This window comes from Equus caballus, chromosome 17 (assembly GCF_041296265.1).
Source record: "Equus caballus isolate H_3958 breed thoroughbred chromosome 17, TB-T2T, whole genome shotgun sequence".
NCBI classification, from domain to species: domain Eukaryota; kingdom Metazoa; phylum Chordata; class Mammalia; order Perissodactyla; family Equidae; genus Equus; species Equus caballus.
The window spans coordinates 28,799,601-28,824,249 of NC_091700.1; the positions used below are offsets into that span (position 1 = coordinate 28,799,601).

The following is a 24,649-nucleotide window of genomic DNA, read 5'->3' on the forward strand; positions in this document are numbered from 1 at the left end:
TTTTATACAGTATTTTCCTTATAATTTGTGGAAATTTATGAGGTAATGCATACACAATTCCAGGATCTTCTGTAGTATCTGAAAAATATTTATCATTTGCCATGTATCATTTGCTTTTCAGCATATGTCTGTATAATGGAAGGAGGCTAGTTGTTTTGAGTAGTTGACTGACAACTATAGTCTCAATTGCATATATTGCCTCAATAAACCACTTAATCTTTATTTTAATTGAAATGCAGTTTAAAGCATATATTGTAACTATAATGTAATGGCAAGGTAAGCAGGTGGGAGTTCATTCTTTAATACTTGCAGGGAAGAAATTTCCAGCACTTCTGGTGAACCATTCCAAAGGTTAATGGTCCACCTGTCAGGAAGTCCCTCCTTTTAGAAACCCATGTCTCCTGGACTCCACTATGAAACCGTTTCTTTCTCTTCTGCCCTTGGTGACGTTATAGGACAGCAGGTCCCTCACCTCTTCCTAAGGATCTTTAGTTTATCTTGCCGTAGTTTAGAGGAGGCTGTTTCTCCTCATTGGTCTTTTCTTCTGGATATGGTTTGTGGATTTGAAATTACTCCCTTTTCATTCCTGCACCTCTATACCACAAAAATTATTGAACACTACTAAGCTGATTTCATCTGAATTTGAAGCTCACCTTTACAAAAGTATTTTCCGTTAAAAGTCATTCGTCTGATCTGGCCAACCAACAAGGTGGCCTTGCTCAAGTTCTGGTTTCTTTCCCATTTTACCCACGTCCTTCCTTATTCAATAACAGCCTCATAGGAGCAGCACGTGCCCTTGTGATCATGCCACTCACTTGCTCTAGCTCATTGCAAACCATCAGCCCCAGCACAGCCTGTGCAGAATGTCATTCAGGTCTAATCAGGCCGGACTGGTCAGTGCTCCTCGTGCCAGCTGCCTGGGGGGACAGCTGCAATTGATGTTGGCAGTGGTGGTTTCTTTTGGGCTTTTTTACTGCTATGTCACTGTGAAGCCCTTTTAAGCCCCCTCAGTGGTTTTATTTGTGTGTAACCATGTATCTGTGACCTCGTTTTAGGCTCCTGGAAACCAAATCAGCTTCTTGGAAATTTTGCCTTGGTCCCCAAGCTAGTCAGACTTCTCCTTGAGCTACCTTCTCTTACAGTCTCTCTCTTCTCTTTCAATTACGCCACCAAACTCTCCCACAGGACAGTTTTTTTAATTTAATTGCAGTTGTTTATTTTGTGGGCAAGAACCTGTCCTTTCTTTTCTGGCCGGGTCTCTCTCTGTGATGGCCCAGCAGGGGTTTGAAGAACGCCTTTTCCTCACCCGCACTCCTTGCTTGCTAGACAAGGAGAGATCAGAGGACTTGGAAATATGCCGGCCAGCACCACGCTGCTGTCCTACACATCCTGAATACTCAGAATGGCTGGACAGCTTTCTCATTTAACTTCCTTTTTAGTTGGCTATTTTTTTTCCTGTTTCCTGACTTATAATATTAAATCTCATGTGTCTCACAAGATGATCTGTGATTATCTGGTTAAAATATAATACAAGTAAAAATGAGAAAGATCTGGGTGTAAGAAATGGCAGTAATATCCAATAGGCAGCTCTCTACTCATACTCTTCAAGGAACAAAGGCAGGGAGGGACCCTGCCCCTGTCGTAGCTGCTTCTCCTTCACCTACGCCTCCTGCCATGCAGACTTGCCTTGATGCCTTATTTCCACTCTGTCTCAGTTCCGTGACAGTCTGGACCTCTGTCTTCTACAAGCATTCCACTTTTATTATCAACCAGGACTTCTATTCCCAAAGCTCCTTCCCCTCCCTCTTCCTGTCTCTTTATACTCCAGGAATATTTTTGAGTCTTTTCACTGGTTGAGCATGTGAGCACCATCATTTCAAGAGGAGTCGTTACCCAAAATGGCAAGAGCTGCGCCACGTTGCGGCTCTCAGAGTCCTTAAAATGATCCTGTGTTATGGTTGAAAGTTAAGACAGATTCTAGACTGCAAATGATGAATGAGAGCAAATGTAGATGAAGGGTAGAATTAATCTCATTTGGAAAGCTGAAAGTATTTACTTAAAAGCTTCATCTAAATAGACCGTGACATGGCTTTTATTTTGACTCTAAAGACAGATGCTTGCCTAGTTTCATGACTGTATTAGTTTGCTAGGGCTGCCCTCACAGTGTACCACAAACTGAGTGGTTTAAACAACGGAAATTTATTGTCTCACAGTTCTCGAGGCTAGAAGTCCAAGATCAAAGCGGCATTATGTTGCTTCCTTCTGAGGGATGTGAGAGAGAATCTGTCCATGCCTCTCTCCTAGATTCTGTTGGGTTCTGTAATCTTTGGCATTCCTTGGCTTGTAGAAGCATCACCCTGATCTCTGCCTTTATCTTCACATGGCATTCTTCCTGTGTGCATGTCTACCACCAAAGTTCTCCTTCTTATAAGCACACTAGTCACATTGGATTAGAGGCCCACGCTACTCCAGCATGACCTCATCCTATTTAGCTAATTACATCTGCAATGACCCTATTTCCAAATAATGTCCCACGCTGAGGTCCTGGTGGTTTGGATTTCAACATGTGAATTTGGAGGGAGACACAATTCAATTCACAACAAAGACCAACATCATTACCATCAGTTAACAGTTCTTGAGTGTCTGTTGTTCCTGTCCTAAAGAGGTGGTTTGTTATCTGCGGAAGACATTCATTAGGAATAATAAACTTAAGATGGGAAAATGGCTTCAAATATTTTTTATAAACTAGTGTTTTCAAACCATGGGCTACAAAGATGACTCCAAGCTGCCTGTAGAGTGAGTGTTTCATCCCAAATGAGTGGGCTTCAGGCCCTTAACCCCAGCTTCAATCAAAACCCTCAGATTTTATGTATTATATATTCTACATAAAATTTTTTGAAAAAAATGCAACTGCTGATTGTTGTAAATTCCTGCTTTAGACAGTCCTTAATTGGAAGCCCAGGTTAAAGGCCTTTTTCTTTCAGGAACTATGATCTACTTAAGAACTATAGACTTAGTGGGGCAAGCCCTTCCCTAAAGAGTTAGCTTAGATCTTTCTTCGGAGAATCTTTGTAGAACTTTTCTTGCTTTTGGAACAGGAGATATATCTGCCTGACTTGGCATATATCTGCTCATTAATGAGCTTTTGCCGGGTTTATTTTGTCAAATTTGGACAAGTTAGTGTACTTTATGCTTTAGAGAATAAGAAAGGTATTTGCTTATCACATTTTTGAAATACTGTCTATTCAAAACTATGTGACTGTACCAGACTTGGTTTATGGAGAAAACTTTGGATTAAGGAGTAGTCACAGTTGGAATCCTGGACTTTGAGGAAGTTCCTTAACCACTCTGGGTCACAGTTTCTTCTTCTATTGGTTGGGGATGATATCTGCCCTATTTGTGGGGACCCTCGTTGCCTTGGCCACCTTATTCTCTGACGCTGAACACTTCCAGGCTGCTGAGTCCTGGAAATTATGTCTCCTGAATATCTTTGATCTCCATCTCTCCCTTCCTTACTTACTCCTCTGCCTTGAGTCAGGCCCCCTCCACTTATTGCCCAAGTCATTGCAATGACCTCCTGGCTGGTCTCTGTGCTCTGTCTTGTTACTTCTCCAAGGCAATCTCTATATTCCTGCCTATTTTTTTTCTCAGATGTGAATCTAATCATGTTACTTCCCCTATAACTTTCAAGATACAGTCATTTTCTTCTAATAATAATAGGTGACATTTACTGAGTGCTTACTACATGTTCAGTGTGTTGCTAAACACTGTACATGGATCATCTCAATGAACCTCAACAGATTTATGAGATTCAGATACAGTTATTATCCCCACTTTCCAAATGAGGCTCTGAGGCTTAGAGAGATTGGGTAACTAGCACGAGGTCACGTAGCTAATAAGTAGCAGAGGCAAGACACTGATCCAGGCATTCTGATTCCAGAGCACAGACACTTAACCCCTTCCCTGCTGCACTGCCTCCCTGGGAGGCTCAGACCCTTCACCGAGCTGCCCCCTCCTGCCTCCCCAGCACTGTCCCGCACCTCACTCTTGCAAGCACCCTACCCACAAGACACAGCCATACTGAACTCCATATCCAAATGGCTGTATACAGTGGCTTCAGTGCCTAAATCTTAGGAGAGTCTCAAAAATATTTGCTTATTAAATAAATGAATGAAAGAATGTATAAAGCATTATGTTAACTATAATGTTCCATACTAATGTTGAGATTTCATATTATTATGATGTTCTAGATTAAAGCACAAATACACTGATATTCTTCAGTTGACTAACTCAGGAATTCTCAGCCTTGGCGCTATCAACATTTTGGGCCAGATAATTCTTTGTCATAGGTAGTTGTTCTCTACATTGTAGGATGTTTAGCAGCATCCTTGGCTCCTGCCTACTAGATAGATGCCGTAAGACACTCCATGTTGTGACAATCAATAATGTCTCTAGACATTACCAAAGATCCCTTGTGAGGGCAAAACAGATTGAGGACACCTGGCCTAACTTTTGATTGCTCACTTCCACTGAACTTCTAGATGAGTCCCTTAGTTTCCCCAGTACCATCCTTAAAATGGTAGGGTTTGATACTAATTTATTCTGTAGTCAATCATGTATTAAAAAGTACTCATATACAGCAAAGCGCAATGTGGTATCTTAGATTGCATTCTGAAACAGAAGAAGAACATTAGTGGGAAACTGGTGAAATCTAAATAAAATCTGTAGTTTACTTAAGACCATTGTACCAATGTTAATTTCTTAGTTTTGATTAAAGTACCATGGTTATATAAGATATCAACATTAAGGGAGCTGAGTGAAGAATGTAATCATATATTAAGGGAGGGTGACCCATTTTTCAGACACAAATAAAAGCAGAGACCTATATACATTCCTTTATAAATCTAGAAGAAACGCTAATAAAGTAAATGATCTTATTGTCTTTTATTCATTTCACAGGCTCTCTATTCATATGGACGATGAACTGCGACATATTGCACAAAACTCTCTTCAGGGTTTACTTGTCGACTTCTCAGACTGGAGGGAAGATGTACTATTTGGCTTCACCAACTTCCTGCTCCGAGAAGTCAATGACATGCATCACACACTCCTTGATTCGTCCTTGAAGTTACTGCTCCAGCTGCTCACCCAGTGGAAACTGGTCATACAAACTCAAGGAAAAGTCTATGATCAAGCCAACAAAATCCGAAATTCAGAGGTGATTTTCACGTTCTTCTCACCAATTTATGTTCTTTTACGTAGTACGTATGTAAATATGTTGCAGCCCAGAGAACCTTTGGAATTCTTACTTCCAGCCACCTGGGAACTTTCTCCCTAGTGGTGACCCTTAGTTCTTCCATCTGCATAAACTATGACCAAGAAACTCAGGGCATGCTATGCCACGTCAGGTTAGATTTGTTAACATTAACAAGGCCATTTAGGGAGTAAAAATTGGTTTTTTCAGAGAATCATGATTACAAATCTGTCTGTCAGAGCAAATGACTATAGGCCAGGGAGATGGAGCTGGATATGGATGGATATGGGTATGAATATACAAAATCTGTCCTCCGGTTTTTTTACCCAAGGCAGCGTATTGGTTGTTTTGTCTAATATCCATAGAGAATAAAATGCAATCTTGTGGTTTCTCTATTCTTTTAAAGCCTCAATCTTGAATGGTAAGAATTAATGATAAGATTTTGGAGAGCAGGTTGAGAAGGAGTGTTGTCAGAGAACCAGGGGTGGTGGTGACTTGGCATTGGCGATGAGAGGATAGAGAAAGGGGTCTGGCTAGAGAAGAGCATAGCTGAGAGTCAGGAATGTGGAGGCTCGGGGAAGCTTCATAGCATTTAGGGAAGAGCTGGGATCCCAGATCGGCTAACCTCAGAGATGAGGTTCAGGTCGTTCCTCTCTCCTCGTGTTCTTCACACGCCAAAAGAGGATAGGTAGAAAAACAAGGTTTACATATGCTTGTAAAAGGGAAACTGACCTGAAGGTGCAATCTGTCCTGTTGTCTGGCTTGCTTTTGTTTTAGACTCACTTGGTTGTGGTTTGGGAGCTTTGAGAACCCATCTTATAAACGAGCAAAACCTAGATTAGAATCTGAAATGAAAACAAGTAGTCTGATTAGAAAGTAAATGTTTGAAAATTCAATTTAATAGTATCCAAAAGTCTACAGAGAATTTAGGTAAAAACAAATTAGGCCACTTGGAGTATATAGTGTAACCTCAAATGGTACAGACAGAAGCAGTTTTGTTTTTAATTAATACTAATAGCCTTAGAAAAGTTATTTCTTATCAGAGGTAACAGACGGTCGATGATGTTCCAAAGCAACAACTGATCTAAAAACAAAAATGGATCTATGATATTTCATAAATAATAATGAATCATAGACATGTCTGGTTCTAAGCCATTGTCATCTATTTTAATATTACAAGGTTAAATGTGCCAAAATATGTACACATAGTAGTTTCTTCTTCGTCCATTGTTAATTTTCTAAATATAGAATGTTCTTATTGCATGACAGCTAATTGCAAATGGCTCCAGCCACAGAACACAGTCGGAACGAGGTCCCCACTGCAGTGTGCTCCATGCTGTGGAAGGCTTTGCTCTGGTTTTACTCTGCAGTTTCCAGGTGGCCACACGCAAACTGTCCGTTTTAATACTCAAGGAAATTCGAGCTTTATTTGTTGCCCTGGGTCAGCCTGAGGTATGGATCATCCTTCCGAATTTTCCAAATCAATTCTTTCAACAATTTTGAAGTTTAGATTAAAAACTATAAATAATGCATTACTATTTTATGTACTTTTGTGTCACACATGATCTCAACAAATAATTTTTGATTCATGTGGGTTTTTAATTATGAAATAGCAGTCTTGACCTACAACAGATAAGTCATATATTCTGAGAGCAACAGAAAAGACCGTTCCTAGTTCTCTAAGAGATGGTGCTTTGTTAAGAAGTGAAAATTTTTGATTAGGTTATGGATCATGATGTTCAGCATACATCGAATTAAGAAGATATTACATTTATATTAGAGAATAAACTTGAGAAAATAATGCATTCCATTTTAAATAATCAAGGTACCAAACGGTCTGGCTAACCGCAAGTTGTTTAATCTCAGTAATGGTAGAATAATGGCATCATAAGAAAACATGTCCCCTTGAGATGGGAGGAGTGAGCCAATTTTTAAGCATGATCAGCTCCAACCCACCTCCCATACTCAGTCAAGTGCTGTACACCCTTGTTCAGATGTTAAGGCTCATTGTCTGCCAGCATAAGTGACCACACTCTATGCATGAATTGATGAAAGGAGGACCAGCTTTTTATGTCATGTGCTTCTTTAGAAAAATGCTACTTTCCATTTTCTTATTTTAAATCACTGATCTTGGTGTTATGATCCTCGAAATAGTTACTGTCTTTACAAAAGATTTTCAAATTCATCACAGTCCATTCTGTTCACATTTCTTCAGATAGCTTTCTGATATATTTTAAGACATCTCTGGCATCTGGTCAATGGATCTCTAAGACATGCTATATTTTGGTAAACCTCCATTAAATCTCTAATTATGATACTAATTACCATGTATGTGTCAGGCACTGTGTAAGTGCTCTATAAATATTATTTCATTTAACCCTCACAATAGCCTAAGAAGTAGTACTGTTGTTACCTTAATGTACAGACACCGAGACTGAAGTTTAGGGAGGTTAAATGCACACCCCAAATCAATAGCTAAGATGTGGCAGAGCCAGAATTCAAAGCCAGATACATATGCCTCTAAAGCCCCACGTTCTTAACGGCTATTCCAACAGACCGTTAAGAACATTTCTCATATGTTGCTTTCTTTGACCGGGCACAACTTTTTTAAAATCATTCTCATTCATACATGAATAAAGACATTCCGAGACTTTCCTTTATAAGGCTTCTAAGTAGATAGTTTTATATTTCTGAGCTTCTCTATAGGTAAGGATGGCAAACATACACATATTCATACACACACACACTATTCCTGTAGAATTTCATGAAGAATTTCCTATAAGATACTTTCTCTTATGCTCTTTCCAATTTGCTTCTTTCACCAAATAGCTATACACAACACAGCTGCCACAGAGACTGTGTGGTCGATCTCCAATGCAATTTCTTTGGGACTAAAATTCAATCACAGTCAACAATTTATCAGTTATTTTAACAGATCAGTGACCTAAGTAATTAGCATTTTAGTGGTCTGGCAAAGCATATTCTTACAGGGTTCCCATTCCTTCAAATTAATGGAAACATGAATACATTAGGGAATAACGTATGGTACTGGTATTTAGATTCCTGTGTGTATCTCTATGCGTCTTTGAAATTCAGATGCATGTCTTTTCAGTACAATGTGAAATTGGAGCTCTAATTATCTTCCACTGAAACTTGAAAGACTAAACTCAGAATCCCAGGGAGTTTTGTCCGTTACCTTTCACCATCTTGGCACTCACTTTTCTGTGAGAAAACCCTTATCACTATCTTGCAAACTGTTCTGCTTCATGTACTACACAAAGGCGGTGGGGTGGGTGGGAAGGATTCATTTTCCCATGGAGAATAATCGCCTCCCCTTTGTACAGGATGATGACAGGCCTATGATTGATGTCATGGATCAGCTAAGTTCTTCCATTCTCGAAAGTTTTATTCATGTAGCAGTTTCAGATTCAGTAAGTACACATTTGATCCTCATTGCTGATAGTTCTTAAGTACAAGTTCTGGAGCTATCTGAAAAAGGGAGATAAAATGATGTGGAAGAATTCTGGGGTTTTATGTCAGATTAATAAACTGACACAAAAGTGCTTATGAAAACAAGACTAGCTTTCAATTACTAACTTGGGAGACATTCAGATAAATTTCAAACAAAATTTGAGCCTTAGAAATATAGATAATATTTTGCATACTGCAGTTTTAAGAAGAATTGCTCAGGAATCTTTAAGAAAATTAATTCACTTTATTTGTTACACTTAACCCTATATGTAGCTTATATTTATGTGACTTTATGGTTTACAAGGGGCTTTCACATTTATTATCTTTTTTGACCCTCACACACACAGGTATTGAAACTCAAAAACGTTAAAGGGCAGGGCCATCGTCACAGAAGGAAGTGTTAGGGCCCAGACTTGACCCTATTTGGACTCTGAATCTAGTAGAGCTGTATCTGCTACACAAGTACATTCTTCCTTTTAAAGAGCATATTGGCAGCTTTCAATTTCCTGAACACGTAGAAGGGAAATTGAAACTAATTTTAATTATCTGATTTTTTTTTTAAAAGTTCGTGCTATACAGTACAGTAATGGGACCTGGATTAATTTCAGCTAAATAACTGAGGAGAGGCAGGGCAGATCTGGGACTGCTTGCAGAATCCACATTGCTGATGCCCCTTGCATATTCTTATCAAGTAACTATAAATGAATACAAACATATTTGACAGATAGCTATAATGAATATAAGCCCTAAAGGCATTTGTGAACTTTTCGTGGCCTTTTCTAACTTTGATTGAACACAGATCCCTATTTTAAGCAACCCTGCTCTTGCTTACAGTTGTACTAATAATCATAATTACTAAAACTATTAGCCAGGCAGTGCAGACCTTAACAGTGATATTGAATAGTCCTACTTCTTCTTTTAGAAATTAGAACTGTTTTAACATGAGCTGGAAGAGTCAAATGTAATTGTTTACATACATATCTTATGTGCCTGCAGATTATATTTTGTTCACATGATTGTGTTCTGTGTTTATCAGAATCAAAATCTTAAGCCAGGGTAACTAGGTCAGCAATACTGCACTTAGGAAGATGCACAGAAAGGGGAGAGGAGGAGTGGGGGAAGGTAGTGCCTGCTTTGTGCCAGGTGTTTTTACATCCCTTATCTCAAAGATTAGGTGAGATCAGGATTATCATTCTCAAGCCATAAATTAAGCAGACAGAGACTGGGATGTTCAGTAATTTTCCCAGGTCACAGGCTTTGGGCAGAGCCTGTCTTGAAATCTCCTCTCTCTGGCTCTAAAGCTCAAGCTGTGCCCCTTACAGCCCATTAACCATTGAGGCCACTAGTGGAGCTCTCTTCTCCATGGGAACTCACAGACCCAACAGATAAAATGGATCACTTTAAATGCCTAGCAAACAGAAAGGCAGTCATCTCTCCTGGCACAGCAGCTAGATTATCTCAAACTTGGTCTCTCTTAAACTTTGACATTCTCGACTTAAAAGAGAATGAAATATAAGAACTTACGTGTTTTATATATATTTATACTTATCTTTCAAAAGGTATTAGAATGTATTATTTTTGGCTTCATATCATAGGACAATAAGTAGGTATCTTACCTCAAAAATCATTAGTAGAATGCCCTTCATAAAAGGGATTGCAGTTAGCCATCTCCCTAAGTCGGAGGGCAGGTATTTCTCTCCAAGTAAGGGGAAACAAGATCAGGGCTAAAAGAAAAAAATACTAATTACAGGGTAAAAACATATTCTTGAATCTCAGAGATTAGCAACTCTTCAGAATTTTAAAATGGCAAATCCATGGTCAAGTTTAAAACTAATGTCATATAAATATTCAACATGTATTTAGTGAGTACCTTCTGTGTACTAATGCACAGTACTATGTGACATTAAAACTGCACAAAATATGACCCCTGTCCTTAAACACTAGACTGCAGCCACTTGCAGTTTAGCACAGGAAACAGCGATGACTACACTCAAGGTCCTTGGTGGTAGGCGTGGGAGGAGTGGTTCAGATTCAAAGCTTGGTCTGTTGCAGAGGGGGTTGGGAAAAGCACTGCAGGAGAAGGGCCATAAAGGGCCTAAAGGCTGAGCCATGATGAGGACACATAGCTTCCAGTTCAGCGTTGACTCATTGCCTGCCTCTTGCACCTGCAGGCAACATTACCGCTGACCCACAGCGTGGATCTGCAGTGGTTGGTAGAGTGGAACGCAGTCCTGGTCAATAGCCATTACGATGTGAAGAGCCCTTCCCACGTCTGGATATTCGCTCAGTCTGTCAAAGACCCCTGGGTGCTCTGCCTCTTCAGTTTCCTCCGGCAGGAGAACTTGCCCAAGCACTGCCCCACAGCCCTCAGCTACGCCTGGCCATATGCCTTCACTCGGCTCCAGTCAGTGATGCCTCTGGTAGACCCAAAGTAAGGGATCTATATGTTTCCCTCTGTTCTGCTTGTTTTACCATTTGCCCTCTTACATTTTCATTTTATTTACAAGATGGGATATTATAATCCTCTCTAGTTTCTGAACTTCCTAATACAGAATTCTTCACATTGAGTAAAAACAGATCAAAAGTTCTTGTCTAGAGTTAGATTTTTTTTCCCCTAATAATCAATATGAGTGTCTGAGAATAGAATCTTAGACCCTCACTAGTGAAAATGACCATAAAGTTCTTCTATTCATCTTCCCATCCAGCACAGGCATTCCCTGTCCACACAGCTCTTGCCAGTACAGACAGTCCTTGACAGACAGTTGTTCAACTCTCTTTGAGCACTTCCTGGGATCTTTATTTAATAAGTGACCTTTGAAGTGCAGAACTTAGTTTTTCACTCTTGTTTTCGACTCTGTATTTCTAGTAGCCCAATTAATGCCAAGAAAACCAGCACTGCCGGCAGCGGAGACAACTATGTTACCTTGTGGAGAAATTACCTTATTCTTTGTTTTGGAGTTGCAAAACCTAGCATTATGAGCCCTGGACACTTAAGAGCTTCCACTCCAGAAATAATGGCGACCACCCCTGATGGTACAGTGAGCTACGATAACAAGGTGACATGACATGCTTCAGAAGAATTATTCTGTAAGGTTTTTTTTTAGCTTGTTTGTCTAGAGTTCACAGTGCAAACTGCACTGTGCCTGCCATCTGGAGTATATGGGATCAGATTTTCATCCTACACATTGCTAAATTCCATAGAGCGTTTATGTGAATAATTTATTATTCCCCCATGACAAGTGAAGAACTGAAGATAAAGAGAAGTTAAGAAACTTGCTTAAGACCATAGACTGACTTATATTTATTAGTGCCCGAAGTTTGGTTTGTGTCTTGCATACCACATTTCTCTCATTCCCCACAAAGTATTCACCTTTAAATCATACCTTGATTAAATTATCTTGTTAAAGATGGTTTTGTAGATTTAAATAGTTGTTTAAAAAATAGAAGACTACTATAATAAAAATGTTCTTTAGAATTTGTGTCTCAGGTGAAAAATGCATTCATTAAGCTGTATAAAAACTTAAGGGTTATTTTTGTTTTTCTTCTTTTTTCCTGAAGTGATGGCAGTGCCTTGGGATGTGGTTCAGTACTTTGAAACTGTTATAATGGAATCACCATTTGATTAAAGGAAGCCTCAGTTATCATGTTATGTCTTTTTCACTTTTAATCAACTTGTTTCAGGCCATAGGCACCCCATCGGTGGGAGTTCTGTTAAAGCAGTTGGTGCCTTTGATGAGACTAGAGGGCATTGAAATCACAGAGTCCTTAGTTTTAGGATTTGGAAGAACAAATTCCCTTGTTTTCAGGTACAGTAGTCTTAATGTGTTGTTCTAAATTCATGCATGCTGCTGCTCTGTAGTTCTGTTTTTAAATCCAGTGTGAGTTTGCATGTTGGCAGGTGCCTGGAGAGTTTATAGGCTTCAAGCAGTTTCTTTTATGTCCTCATTGGTTGACCTGCGTGTAACAAGCATTCCTTGCAACTGCCTTGCATTTCGCTTTTAGTCATTGCAACTTTGATTTTACCTCTCAGATTTTATCTCACTTGCAAGCTTTGTCTAGATAACTATAAATGAAGATAATTCAGTTTCAATCTCCAGTTAGCCACACTGCTCAGAGACTTTAACATCAAAATAATAAGTGTCTGCTCATTGGCCCTTTATGCAACGGGCTCTCAAAGGTTAAGCACTGATAGGTTCGGGGTGTTCTGTTATACTGGTTGATCTTTCTATAAGGTGCTTTTTCTGCCTCAGTAGAACCATCACATCTCACTTTCTGGATTCCTTACTCATTTCACAACTTTAATCAAATAACCATTCCATCTGAGGCAGTATCAAAGCCTTTGAAAAAGTGATCATAGAATGTTAGTTTGGGCTGCCTCTGATGACTAACTAAGCAACGAAAGCCTATAAGGACAAATAAAATGGTAAACACAGTTTTTAATGTAGATAGAAAAGGGAAAGCTCCAAGCATCACTGAGAAACTATTTGAAAAATAAAGACTAATGAGGTATTCTAGAGTCAACTGAAAAAGATCTGTTGCATTATTCATGTATAGAGTCAGATTTTATCCTTAAAAAAGGTAATTGTGAGTTCTGACTACTTGGGTGCCAGTTAACCAGTGTTTTACTAGTTATTAGGTAATTAGTCAAGACAAAAACATCATACAGAAATCCTACAAGAAGATAATAATAACGATTCCTGGAATTAACTTCTTTCTCAAAGAACCTAAGGCTCTTTTGCATATTTTACCATCTCAGTATTCCTAGGGGTGGGTAAGATTGTGCAATTTACTAGGCACGTGGGTCTGGAAAACTTAATGTCTCTGGCCTCAGTTCTCTCACATGTAAAATTGGTATAATAAATAAAAATAAAGCATATCCATCTAATAAAAAAAGAAAAATTGGTATAATTATAGAAACTATAGATTTATTGAGAAGATTAAATGTAAAAATGCATGTAGTAAATATTCAGAAGATGGTTGCTATTAGACAGAGACCATTAGTAGTATTTCCATTTCTTTGATGAAGAAATTCTAGCATCTGTATTGGAGAAATCTGGAAGGGCATGCAGGCTTTCTCTCTCTCAGTGCAGAAGGGCATAGAGTTTACCTTCCTGTCTTTGGATTTCCCTGGAGGGTGATATCTAAAAGCACAAAATATACTACCAGAAAATACAAGGTTTCAGACATGGAGCTAGACTCTAGACAAAATACCTAGCGACATGCTAAATCTCATAATTCTTTCTGTTTTGACATAGTTCAGAAGTTATTTCCTGAAGAAGACAAATAATTAGAGTAGCAGGTATAAGGCTGAGAACTGCAGATAATGGGGACAGATGAAGTATGTATATATATAATACAAAATATACATTAACATGATCAAACTTTTATTTTTACTACAGAAGAAAAAAAGGTTTTGATGACAACCTCACTATTATAGTACTTGCCATAAATTGTATTTATCATTTAATTCAAATAAAGGAATTTATCTCTGAAATTCCAAAAAGACTTCATTTTAAAATCAACTGTAAGTCAGTCCCCTGAGCACAGATCCCAAAGGTAGTGCCATAGTAATTGCACCTGTCTCTTTGGCTCTAATTAGACTGAAAATTTCTTCTGTGCAGGGACTTAATTTTATTTATCTTCAGTCCCACAGCCTGTAAAGTGCTCTGAATTTAGTGAGCACTTACAAAATATTGTTTAATTTTTCATATGGGGGTTTTTTGTCATTGAGGTCTCCAGAACAGAAAATCAAAATCAAGTCAGCAAACATGTATTGAGCCAAAATTATATATGGAGCACTGAGATTAAGACCTATAATACAAAGTATAGGCCAATACCTAGTTCACCATGTGATTGGGAAAAGGAGAGGCCAGGAGAAATTTTGATGCCAGAAGCAAAGTGAAAAGAACAGATGATTTAGGATTGAATGCATATAGTTGATGACAAGTTTGGTGTCAATAATAATGAATTCCAAATGCTGACATTTTTTCCTCTGTAGAGAATTGGTAGAAGAACTTCATCCATTAATGAAAGAAGCTCTGGAACGAAGACCAGAGGTAAGATTTTGAATTTAAATAAACACCTTGGTTTATTTGGACAATGGTGTGAATTTAAATCAAAGCCAGTAGTTTCCCCTAAAAATATATAAATACCTCAACATACAATGAATCTTAATATTTTAACTTTTTTTGTCTTCATTATTTTTCAGTATTTATTGAATATTTAGTATAATATGATTCCTATTTTAAAAGATTTTGTCCTTAACTTATGAAAGAAAAACTACTAAATAGTCATGTATATGTTAAGATGTTACATTCTTTTGCAGGAGGTTTGAATTGATTGAATTTTGGTTTTTAGTTTGTTTGCTTATTTTTTACAAGGAGTTGGATGGTCAAGAATATTATTTGGGGGATGGCCCAGTGGCATTAGTGGTTAAGTTTGCACACTCTACTTCAGCGGCCCGGGGTTCACAGGTTTGGATCCCAGGTGTGGACCTACACACCACTCATCAAGCCATGCTGTGGCAGCATCTCACATACAAAATAGACGAAGATGGGCACAGATGTTAGATCAGGGACAATCTTCCTCACCAAAAAAAAAGCATATTATTGGTTTCATCTGGCATGTGAGGCATTTTTCTCAACATTATCTTCCCTGAAGTGAACTCTGAAAAGAATAAACTTTATAATGGAGCAGGATAAAAAATAAAAAAAGAATAAGACTAAAAAAGAAGCTTCCCATATAGTAGATACGATATAAGAAGTGGCAGAAATTTAGCAGTTTGAGTAAAAACAAACAGTATTCCCTTTGTGACCAGAATTGGCAAGATTATTAGCATCCGTGATCCCCTTGCACTTGTTTCAGATGCTTCAGGCTCTCCGCAGATGCTGGGAGCATCTAGGAAATGAGGCTTGTTAGTTCTCAATATTTCCACCTTATAAATATTTATTGACCCACTTATGATCTGTTTCTCTTACAGCCTGTAATAGCAAGCATTTTCTCCAAGGATTAGGAAGAAAGAAAAATATGTTTTGTCTTTTATGCTTAGAAAATGGAAAATGACTAGATTATGCCTTTAATACAGTTTCCTAAAGCAAAATTAATATTGTTTTGCCCGCATCTATAAGTGGTATTACCTCTTTCTACACAGAACAAGAAACGCCGAGAACGGCGAGACTTGTTAAGGCTACAGTTACTTCGAATTTTTGAACTTTTGGCTGATGCTGGTGTAATAAGTGACAGGTAGGGTCAAAATTCTACCAAGTTCATCTCTCCTCACCAAACTGGTCTTTTCGTCACTCTCTTCTTTTCTTTCTTTCTTTCCTCTCTCCCTCCCTTTCTTTTACTCAGAAAAGTCCAAAAAAGCTTGTTGGGTTTTCTTCATATCCTATTTACACTGCAGATAGGTCAAGAACAAATTTAGTGTGTGAATTCTGACAGTGAATCTTCTTTTCCACGAAGCCTGTGCTACTTTGACATAATGACTAACCATCTGAAAGTTTAATTTCCTTTTATTCCAGCACAAATGGGGCCTTAGAACGGGATACATTAGCCCTTGGAGCTTTGTTCTTAGAATATGTGGACCTGACCCGCATGCTCCTAGAAGCTGAAAATGACAAAGAAGTTGAAATTCTTAAAGATATCCGGGCACATTTCAGTGCGATGGTCGCCAACTTGATTCAGTGCGTTCCAGGTAGAGTGACGCATCACCGCGAGTTACCTTTCACGGTTGAGAAACCATTTGTGTTCTTCATTACTGAGCTTTCCTCTTTAATCCCACTGTATGCAGATCTGGGATGGGATCGTTTATTTGTTTCGAAATTTTCTTGGAAATACACATGGGAACAGATTGTAGTGATTCAGCACAGAGTTGGAAAGGGAACAATAGGCATTAAATTTGGCTTTGTGCTTGTCATTATTTCTATTCTTTGTTTTGGTTCCCATCTAAAGAATGAACCTGTGTGATTTCCATGGGAAGGAAGTAATTCAGAGGGAACATTCACAGAGGCTTCGTTTTTTTCATTGTCTGATTGTGCGAATCTATGAACATGTAATCTCAGCGTATTTCTGCTCTTGATACTCTCTAATCAACACATTATATAGAATTCTATATAGTTTAATAAATATTATTAAGAGAGAATTCTTTTTCACAGAGCAAATGAGTGTGAAACGTTTTCATCTAATAAAAACATAGAGAAGAAAAATAGCTGGTTAGTTTGTGGGAAAATGAATTACTGTAATTAAAAGTTTTGAACATAGTTGCAAAAAGCCACAACTCAACTGTTTCTACTTTTTCATTATTTTGATGTTATATAACCTACTTCCTACCAATTCTCCTCATCTCTGATGACCCTAAATTGAGTTGACTTCTTCGGTTAAAGTATGCCTGTTTAAAGTAGACAGTCTATACATTATATTTCACAGTTCTTCCTAAACCCAGGCAGCAGTAGTCTAGAGAACATTTTGTGAGTAAGCAGCTGCTGAGCGGAAGGTGTTGCCGTTTCTAGACATTGATTAGAAAACAGTGTCTGTGAGTCCATTTTCTATCTCTGCTTCCGCTCTGAGACAAGGTGCTAGTGACGGCAACGTGAGGAGAGGAAGAGGATACACTTAGAAAGAAAATGAAGCTTGACTTTTAAATACATGTTTCATTGCCTAAAGAAAACTTGAGTTAGGAAATGAAATTATTCTTTTCCCCAAAACTTAAGAATTATATATAATAGTGACATAAACTGTATTCACTGTACTTTCAGTCTGGCAGACCCTTAACTCTGTGTTTTTCTCTCTAGTTCACCACCGAAGATTTCTCTTCCCCCAGCAAAGCCTGAGGCACCATCTTTTCATCTTGTTTAGCCAGTGGGCAGGACCCTTCAGCATTATGTTCACTCCTCTGGATCGTTACAGTGATAGAAATCATCAGATTACGAGGTACCAGTACTGTGCCTTAAAGGTAGGTCACCTTTGCCTCACTGAATGACATTTGTCAGATCAATGGCCTCTTTCCTTAAACTGACAACCATGCCTTAAATAAATAAGGTTAAAATAAATAATATGATATGATAAAATATAAGTGCATATGCAAAAAAATCAAACACACACGTATATAAATACATAAGCTGACTTTAAAAATTCCAAAATATATACACATAAACATAGATAGGTAGCTGTGTATAAATATACAAATATTTCAGTTGTGCTCACAATTTCAAGCTGCAAATCTTTTCCAAGCTCCCACTTTTATCTAATTTTTCTCCTATATGAAAACTATCTGTTTTTGCTTATTTACCCTTTAAGTAGTTGTCTTGCCAATTAACTTCCAACCTGATATATATATATGTTACCTCAAGTTCAAAACCTGCTAAAAGCCACATTCCCTTTCTAGTCTCCCCCTATCCTAGAAGACTCCCCAAAATAAATTTCTACACTGCTAGGACTGTTCAAAACTTTCAGAAGCGTGATTCCTTACAGCCTAATTTCCTTGAGAAAATTAACTGTATATCAGCTCTGTCATATATACCAGAAGTTATTGAATCTCAGGTTGACTTTTGCCTCAATGGAGCTAATTTAAAGCATGGCCCTGGTAGTCATTGGGACCCACTAATGACAGTTAATCAAGATCTCCCTTCTCTTACCTTCTCTTGCTTCATCCTCCCCTCAGAGGAACTGAAGTTTATTTTCTTTATCTCTGATTAAGAATCATGATTATTTATTTCCATATTTTTCATAGGTTGTCAATGTAGTACATTAGTCAAATATTGTCAAATTTGTCAGTTCAGTACATTAGTCAAATATTTGTCGTCAAAACAAAATTTGAAAAGCTAAATTTATCTTACATGCAGAATTCATTCATTTGAAATCACTGAAGGTAAGTTTATTTATAAATACTGTGAAATGGTCATTTTGTTTTCAACATCGTACTCTTTTGTCATAAAGATTTGTTATAATCATAAAATTGCATGACCATGAAGTTAAATTTATGGGTTTTTAACTCTTATAAAAAGAGCCCAAATTAGGAATCTGGTGTTCTTTATTGAATCTCCTGAGGAATCCTTTAAAATCTTGTGGAAATAACTGCTTTCAAAGACCCTCATCATTTATAAATCTGGTAGCTATGTTTTATAAAGTCAGTTGCCTACCATAAGGTCTTTGCAGGTTACATTCACAGGTTTTGTTGTGTTTTGTTATCAGGCAATGTCAGCAGTGTTGTGCTGTGGCCCAGTGTTTGACAACGTGGGCCTTTCCCCAGATGGCTACCTATATAAGTGGCTTGACAACATTCTGGCTTGTCAAGATTTACGAGTAAGTACTGGCCAAAAATACATTGTTTTTAAGTGTCTTGGTTGTTCTCCCTCAGCTGGGTTACTGAGGTGTATAAGCATTGTTCGTAACACAGTCTCTTCACACATCAGCCACAGAAGTGTAGGTTTATATGTTGTTCACATTACACTATAATGCATCAGGATAAAAAACACTAACATATACCAAAGTTGACAACCAACTGAGCCATAAAACAAGTCTCCACAAAGATCAAATGATTGAAATGACACAGTTTACATTCTCTAATCATTAAACTAGTAATGAATAATAAAGAGATAATTAAGAAATGCTCTTCCAGATAACCAGTGAGTGAAAGAATAAATAACATAGAAACTGAAAATATTTTTAACTGAAGAATAATGAAAATACTACAGACTGAACTTGTGGACTGTAAATAAAGCTTCTGCTTAGAATGAAATGTATAGCCTTAAATCCATATATTAGAAAGAAAAAAGGCTGATAACCAATGACCTAAGAAGTTAGAAAAAGAATAGCATATCAAACTCAAAAAAAGTACAATGAAGGAAATAATAGCAATAAGAGTAGAAATTAATGAAGAGAAAAAAATTAATAGAAATGAGTATTTAAGCAAAAAGTTGAGTTTGTTAAAAGACTAATAAAATTAATAAATCCATAGCAAGTCCAATAAAGAGAGAGAAAGCACATGTCACCAACATCAGAAATGTAAGGAGGGCATCACTACAGATGCTACAGATATTAAAAATAAAAGAGAACATAGAAATAACTTTGTGCTGATAAATTTAAAAATTTAGATAAAATAGATAAATTCCTAGAAAAACACAAGAAGAAAAGAAAATCTGAATAGTCATATAAGTTATAAAGAAATTTAATCTGTAATTGAAATTCTCACAAAGGAAACTTTAGGACCAGATGCCTTTAAGGATAAATTCAACAATTAAGGAACAAATTGCATTGACTTAATATAAGTCCTTCAAGGGAAAACAGCTCAAGAGGAAATATATTCCAACGTATTTTATGAGACTAGCATAACCTTGACTAAAACCTGACAAGGATTTAACAAGAAAGAAAATTAAAAGGCAGTTTTATTCATGAGCATAGATACAAAAACTTTAAACAAAATATTAGAAAATTAAATTCAGTGATAGATAAAAAAGATAATTCATCATAATCATGTTGAAATTATTCAAGAACTGCAAGATTGATTTAATATTCAAATATCTGTCAATTCTTTAGTATATTAATTATATTAATAGAGTCTCAAGAAGGAAATATCTTACGATCATCTCAATAGATGCAAAAAAACCATTTAATAAAATCCTATGTCCATTCATGAGAGAAAATCCTAATAAAATTAAGAATAAAAAAGAACTTCCTTAGCTTGATAAATGGTGTCTTAAAAAAAAAAATAAAACCTATAGTGAACATCATACTTAATAGTGAATATTGAAAGTTTTCCCTGAGATTAAAATGACCCATGAAGCCCACTTTCACCACTTCTGTCAACATTATGCTAAAGATCCTAGCCAATGCATTAGAATAGAAAAAATAAGATATCAGACATGAAAAAGAAAAAATTAGATTATAGATCTAAATGTGAAAGCTAAAAAACTAAAGTTTCTAGAAAATAATATAGGAGAATATCTTAATCCCTAGGGTTAGGGAAAGATTCCTTAAACAGGATGCAAAAGTTACTAACCATAAAGAAAGACTAATTATTTCCATTCACCAAAAGACACCATTAAGAGTATGAACAGGGTAGCCACAGAGTGAAAGAAGATGTTTGCAATATAAGACCAACAGAATGCTTGTTTGGAATATATACAGAACTCCAACAAATAAATAAGATAAAGACACTCATAGAAAAATCAGCAAGAGACTTAAGCAATTTACAAGAGGTTATCTAAATGGCCAACAAACATAAGAAAAGGTTCTCAAGTTCATTAGTAATCAGAGAGATGCAAACTAAAGCCACATGAGATACTACCTCTAATCCACCAGAATGGCTAAAATTAAAAAGATTGACAATACCAAATGTAGATGAGGAAATGGAGCAACAGGAGCTCTCATACAATGCTACAGAGAGTATAAACCAAAATAACCCCTTTGGAAAGCTGATCGGCATTATCTACTAAAGTTGAACATAGCTTACCCTATAACCTAGCAATTTCACTCCTGTGTATACATTCAGTATGTGCAACATAAGACATGTATAAAAATATTCAAAGCCATGTTATGAAGTAGAAAGCTGGAAACAACCCAGATGTTCATCAATAGTGAATGAATAAATTGTGGAGTAATCATAAATTAGAATGCTATACAACAATGAAAATGAATGAATGTAGATGATTCTCAAACATAAGTTGAGTGAGAGAAAACAGACACAAAATTATATCCTGTAAAATTCCATTTACAGAGAGTTCAAAACAGCCCAAACTAACCAATAGTGGTATAAGCCAAGACAGTGGTTACTTTTGAGGAGGAAAGAGAGTGATTAAGAGAATACACAAGGCAAGCTTCAAAAGTGCTGGTAGTCTGGTTTTTTCACTTTCGTGTGTCCAGTTAAGATAGCTCATTATTTACGTGTGAATTATATACCATCTATTTTATACTTCAGTATAAAGTTTCTAAAGTGCAATGAAAACTTGCTGATTTTCTTTTCAAGTTGAACTAACTTTTTAATGAAATATTTTTGAATCCTTTGCAATAGTATCATCAGCTTTTATCTGCTACTAATTACTTCAGCCCCTGGGGAATTAGGTTGATGATGTTCGACCATCCATTTAGAATATTGCTCCCATCTTGGCCCACACCCTGTAGTAAAAAACAAAAAGCAAGCCAGACTCTTTCCTTCTCCACCTGGTTGCAACTGGCAAGAGAGTGGATAACTCCAGGAGGAGGCAGGAAAATGTTACTTTCTGAGAAGAATATAGCCTCCAAGTGATACTGAACCTCTTAATCTCAAATTCATGTGCGATGGGCAGTAAGCCACTCATTGAGACACGGTACTTGCAGATGGAGAAAGGTTTGTTCTGAATTGGCCAAACTGAGAAGTCAGGAGGATAGGTTCTCTCAAATTCTTGTTAACAAAAGAAGAAAGGAGAGGGTTTTATAGAGCTAAGGAGCTTTGGAGGAGGAGTTTCAGAGAAACAAAGGAGAAATCCACGTTTCTTTCATTCCAGATAAGCCCTTGGGTACTCAGACTTTTAGGCCTCAATGGCACCTGGGGGCTGGTTATCTGGTGATCATATCTTCCTTAAAGGCATCCTTTTTCTTCTGCAAAACAAGCTCATAAATCCTATGACCCCCGAGTCACCCCTCAGGTTAAACAAGAAAACAGGAAACTAACAAGATTAACTTCTTTTCCTCTGTGTCTGTGTTGGGAACAAGGTTGAAGGGTAATCATGTTCTTAGTGCATATTTACAGTAACCCTCAGGCGGACAAATGTGCCCATCCAGTGTTTGACAGTAGCTTCAGGAATCATCGATTAAGGATCTTATTAATTCTATCTAGTGTGATGATCTTTTTTATACAAGTCTCTGATTAAGAAGAGTTTATTGATACTGTATTTCTTTTTAAAAGATTGCCAGCTAAGCTTTACACAATATATTTAGTAATCAAGCCTTATAAACATATTCCCTCTGATTTTTTTCCTTAAAAGACTTTGCGTGTATAAAGGCTATCCTTTCGTATATTTAACTTTTTAACCAAATACATGTATTTTTCAAAAATATTTTAAATATGAAAAGAAGCATTGCAAATAAAGTCTTCATCACCTTTTTGAGTTAAAAATTGAGAATGAAAGACCCTGTACGACAGATTTACTGAGTCAAATTTCATTTATACATTTCAGTTTTCAGTTGTAACGCATCCCAGTAAAGAGGAATACATAGGATAAAAATTAATCAAGATGAATGCTCAGTCTTCACTTTCGTCTTACCCAACTTATAGTAGCTAAGCTTGATTTTGTGTCTTTCTCTGGAATAATCTTCAATTAAACTCGAATAATCGCTTTTCTCCCTGTATTCAGGTTCATCAACTTGGCTGTGAAGTTGTTGTCTTGCTATTGGAACTTAATCCTGACCAAATAAATCTTTTTAATTGGGCAATTGACCGATGCTACACAGGGTCCTACCAACTTGCATCTGGCTGCTTCAAAGCCATAGCAACCGTGTGTGGAAGCAGGTATGAATTCTTTTAAGTGGAAAGTATGGTCAGAGGCAAGTACAATTAAGGTTCCTCTTCATGATATGAATAATTGAGAGCTGACTGTTTTGCAATTATCTGAGCAGAGTAAATTCTAAGGAAATACAAAATGGCTATATTTCACCACCAGATATCTTACTCCCTGTAAGTTCGCAGCTACATTGATTTTTCTCATTCTACCAGGAGAGTGGCATGTAGTTACAGCATCCTTTTTAATTGCCTAGACATTCATAATGAAGTATTTGAGCAGGATTTGAAAATGATAGAGAAGACACATGAAAGTAACTAAAGGAACTTCTAGAAATGTTTGTGACAAGTGTGAACTGTAAGCCCTTCAGCCATCTTGAGACCAAATTAAACCCAGGGAGCAACCCTAAAAATGTTAAATCCCCCTTGTCCAAAACTTCAGAAAAGAAGAAAAGAAAATGTGGTGCCCTGGGTTCCATAGATTGTACTTTTAAAACGACCACCCGAGTTATATAATTTAGTCATTCAGTGAAGTCATTCAGCACTATCATTTATGGAGTGAAATAATTTCATAGCTAAGATGAAGGGGCTAATGAAGACTCCACATTGCATAAGGTATTTCCAAGAAAGAGTGTATGTATTAGGAATTGAGAGAAGGCAGCTCAAGTTTATTTCTGAAAAGACTCATATAAACTGTTGATTTTCCTTTTTAATTAAATGCCACATTTTAAATAGCTACCTTTAGCTGCTGGATGAAGGGAATAAAATTGAATTCGTTTTAAATTCCAAGCTATTACAGCTCTAAATTAATAAGAACAGAATTTTAGAAGATGTCTACCTTCAATAAACCTAAAAGGAACATGCTATTTAAAGACACAAGTATCTCTTTAAAATTATCTTTCTTTTATAAAGATAGTTGATAACATTTCATTTCTAAAGCTTTCATTCCCTATAATCTCACTAGTGGAATTTTTGTTATACACTTTAATCTCCCTAAAAGTTATAGCAGATGAATATAATCTAAACTATCTGATTTCACGTTAGGTTTTATTTCCTGATGTTAGCATTACTAAAGAATGTTTATACCTATAGGCTATTACCAAAATAACACTTTTGCGAAAATATCTTTCCCTGGAGTGTTTTTTTTAATTTTAATTTTCAGATATCCTGACATTCTAAAAATAAATTTTTGTTCATCTGACTTTTTTTTTTTTTTGAGGAAGAGTAGCCCTGAATTAACATCTGCTGCCAATCATTCTCTTTTTTGCTGAGGAAGACTGGCCCTGAGCTAACATCCATGCCCATCTTCCTCTACTTTATATGTGAGATGCCTACCACAGCATGGCTTGACTAGCAGTGCGCAGGTCCCCACCAAGGATCTGAACTGGCGAACCCCGGGCCACCAAAGCGGAACCTGTGAACTTAACCATTGTGCCACCAGGCCGGCCCCTTGT

General features: G+C 37.0%; 1 protein-coding gene across 8 annotated transcripts in view; it reads left to right on the forward strand.

The window, feature by feature from the left end:
• FRY (FRY microtubule binding protein) overlaps positions 1-24,649 on the forward strand; it is a 404,013-nt gene that overhangs the window by 284,975 nt on the left and 94,389 nt on the right. For all 8 annotated transcript variants that reach the window (XM_070239478.1, XM_070239480.1, XM_070239479.1 and 5 more), the window contains 12 exons: positions 4,960-5,218; positions 6,524-6,706; positions 8,599-8,685; positions 10,897-11,156; positions 11,592-11,781; positions 12,407-12,531; positions 14,724-14,781; positions 15,876-15,967; positions 16,246-16,418; positions 17,515-17,675; positions 18,914-19,024; positions 23,053-23,207. In XM_070239478.1, the coding sequence (XP_070095579.1) occupies positions 4,960-5,218; positions 6,524-6,706; positions 8,599-8,685; positions 10,897-11,156; positions 11,592-11,781; positions 12,407-12,531; positions 14,724-14,781; positions 15,876-15,967; positions 16,246-16,418; positions 17,515-17,675; positions 18,914-19,024; positions 23,053-23,207 (1,854 nt within the window). The remainder of the gene's footprint in view (positions 1-4,959; positions 5,219-6,523; positions 6,707-8,598; positions 8,686-10,896; positions 11,157-11,591; positions 11,782-12,406; positions 12,532-14,723; positions 14,782-15,875; positions 15,968-16,245; positions 16,419-17,514; positions 17,676-18,913; positions 19,025-23,052; positions 23,208-24,649) is intronic.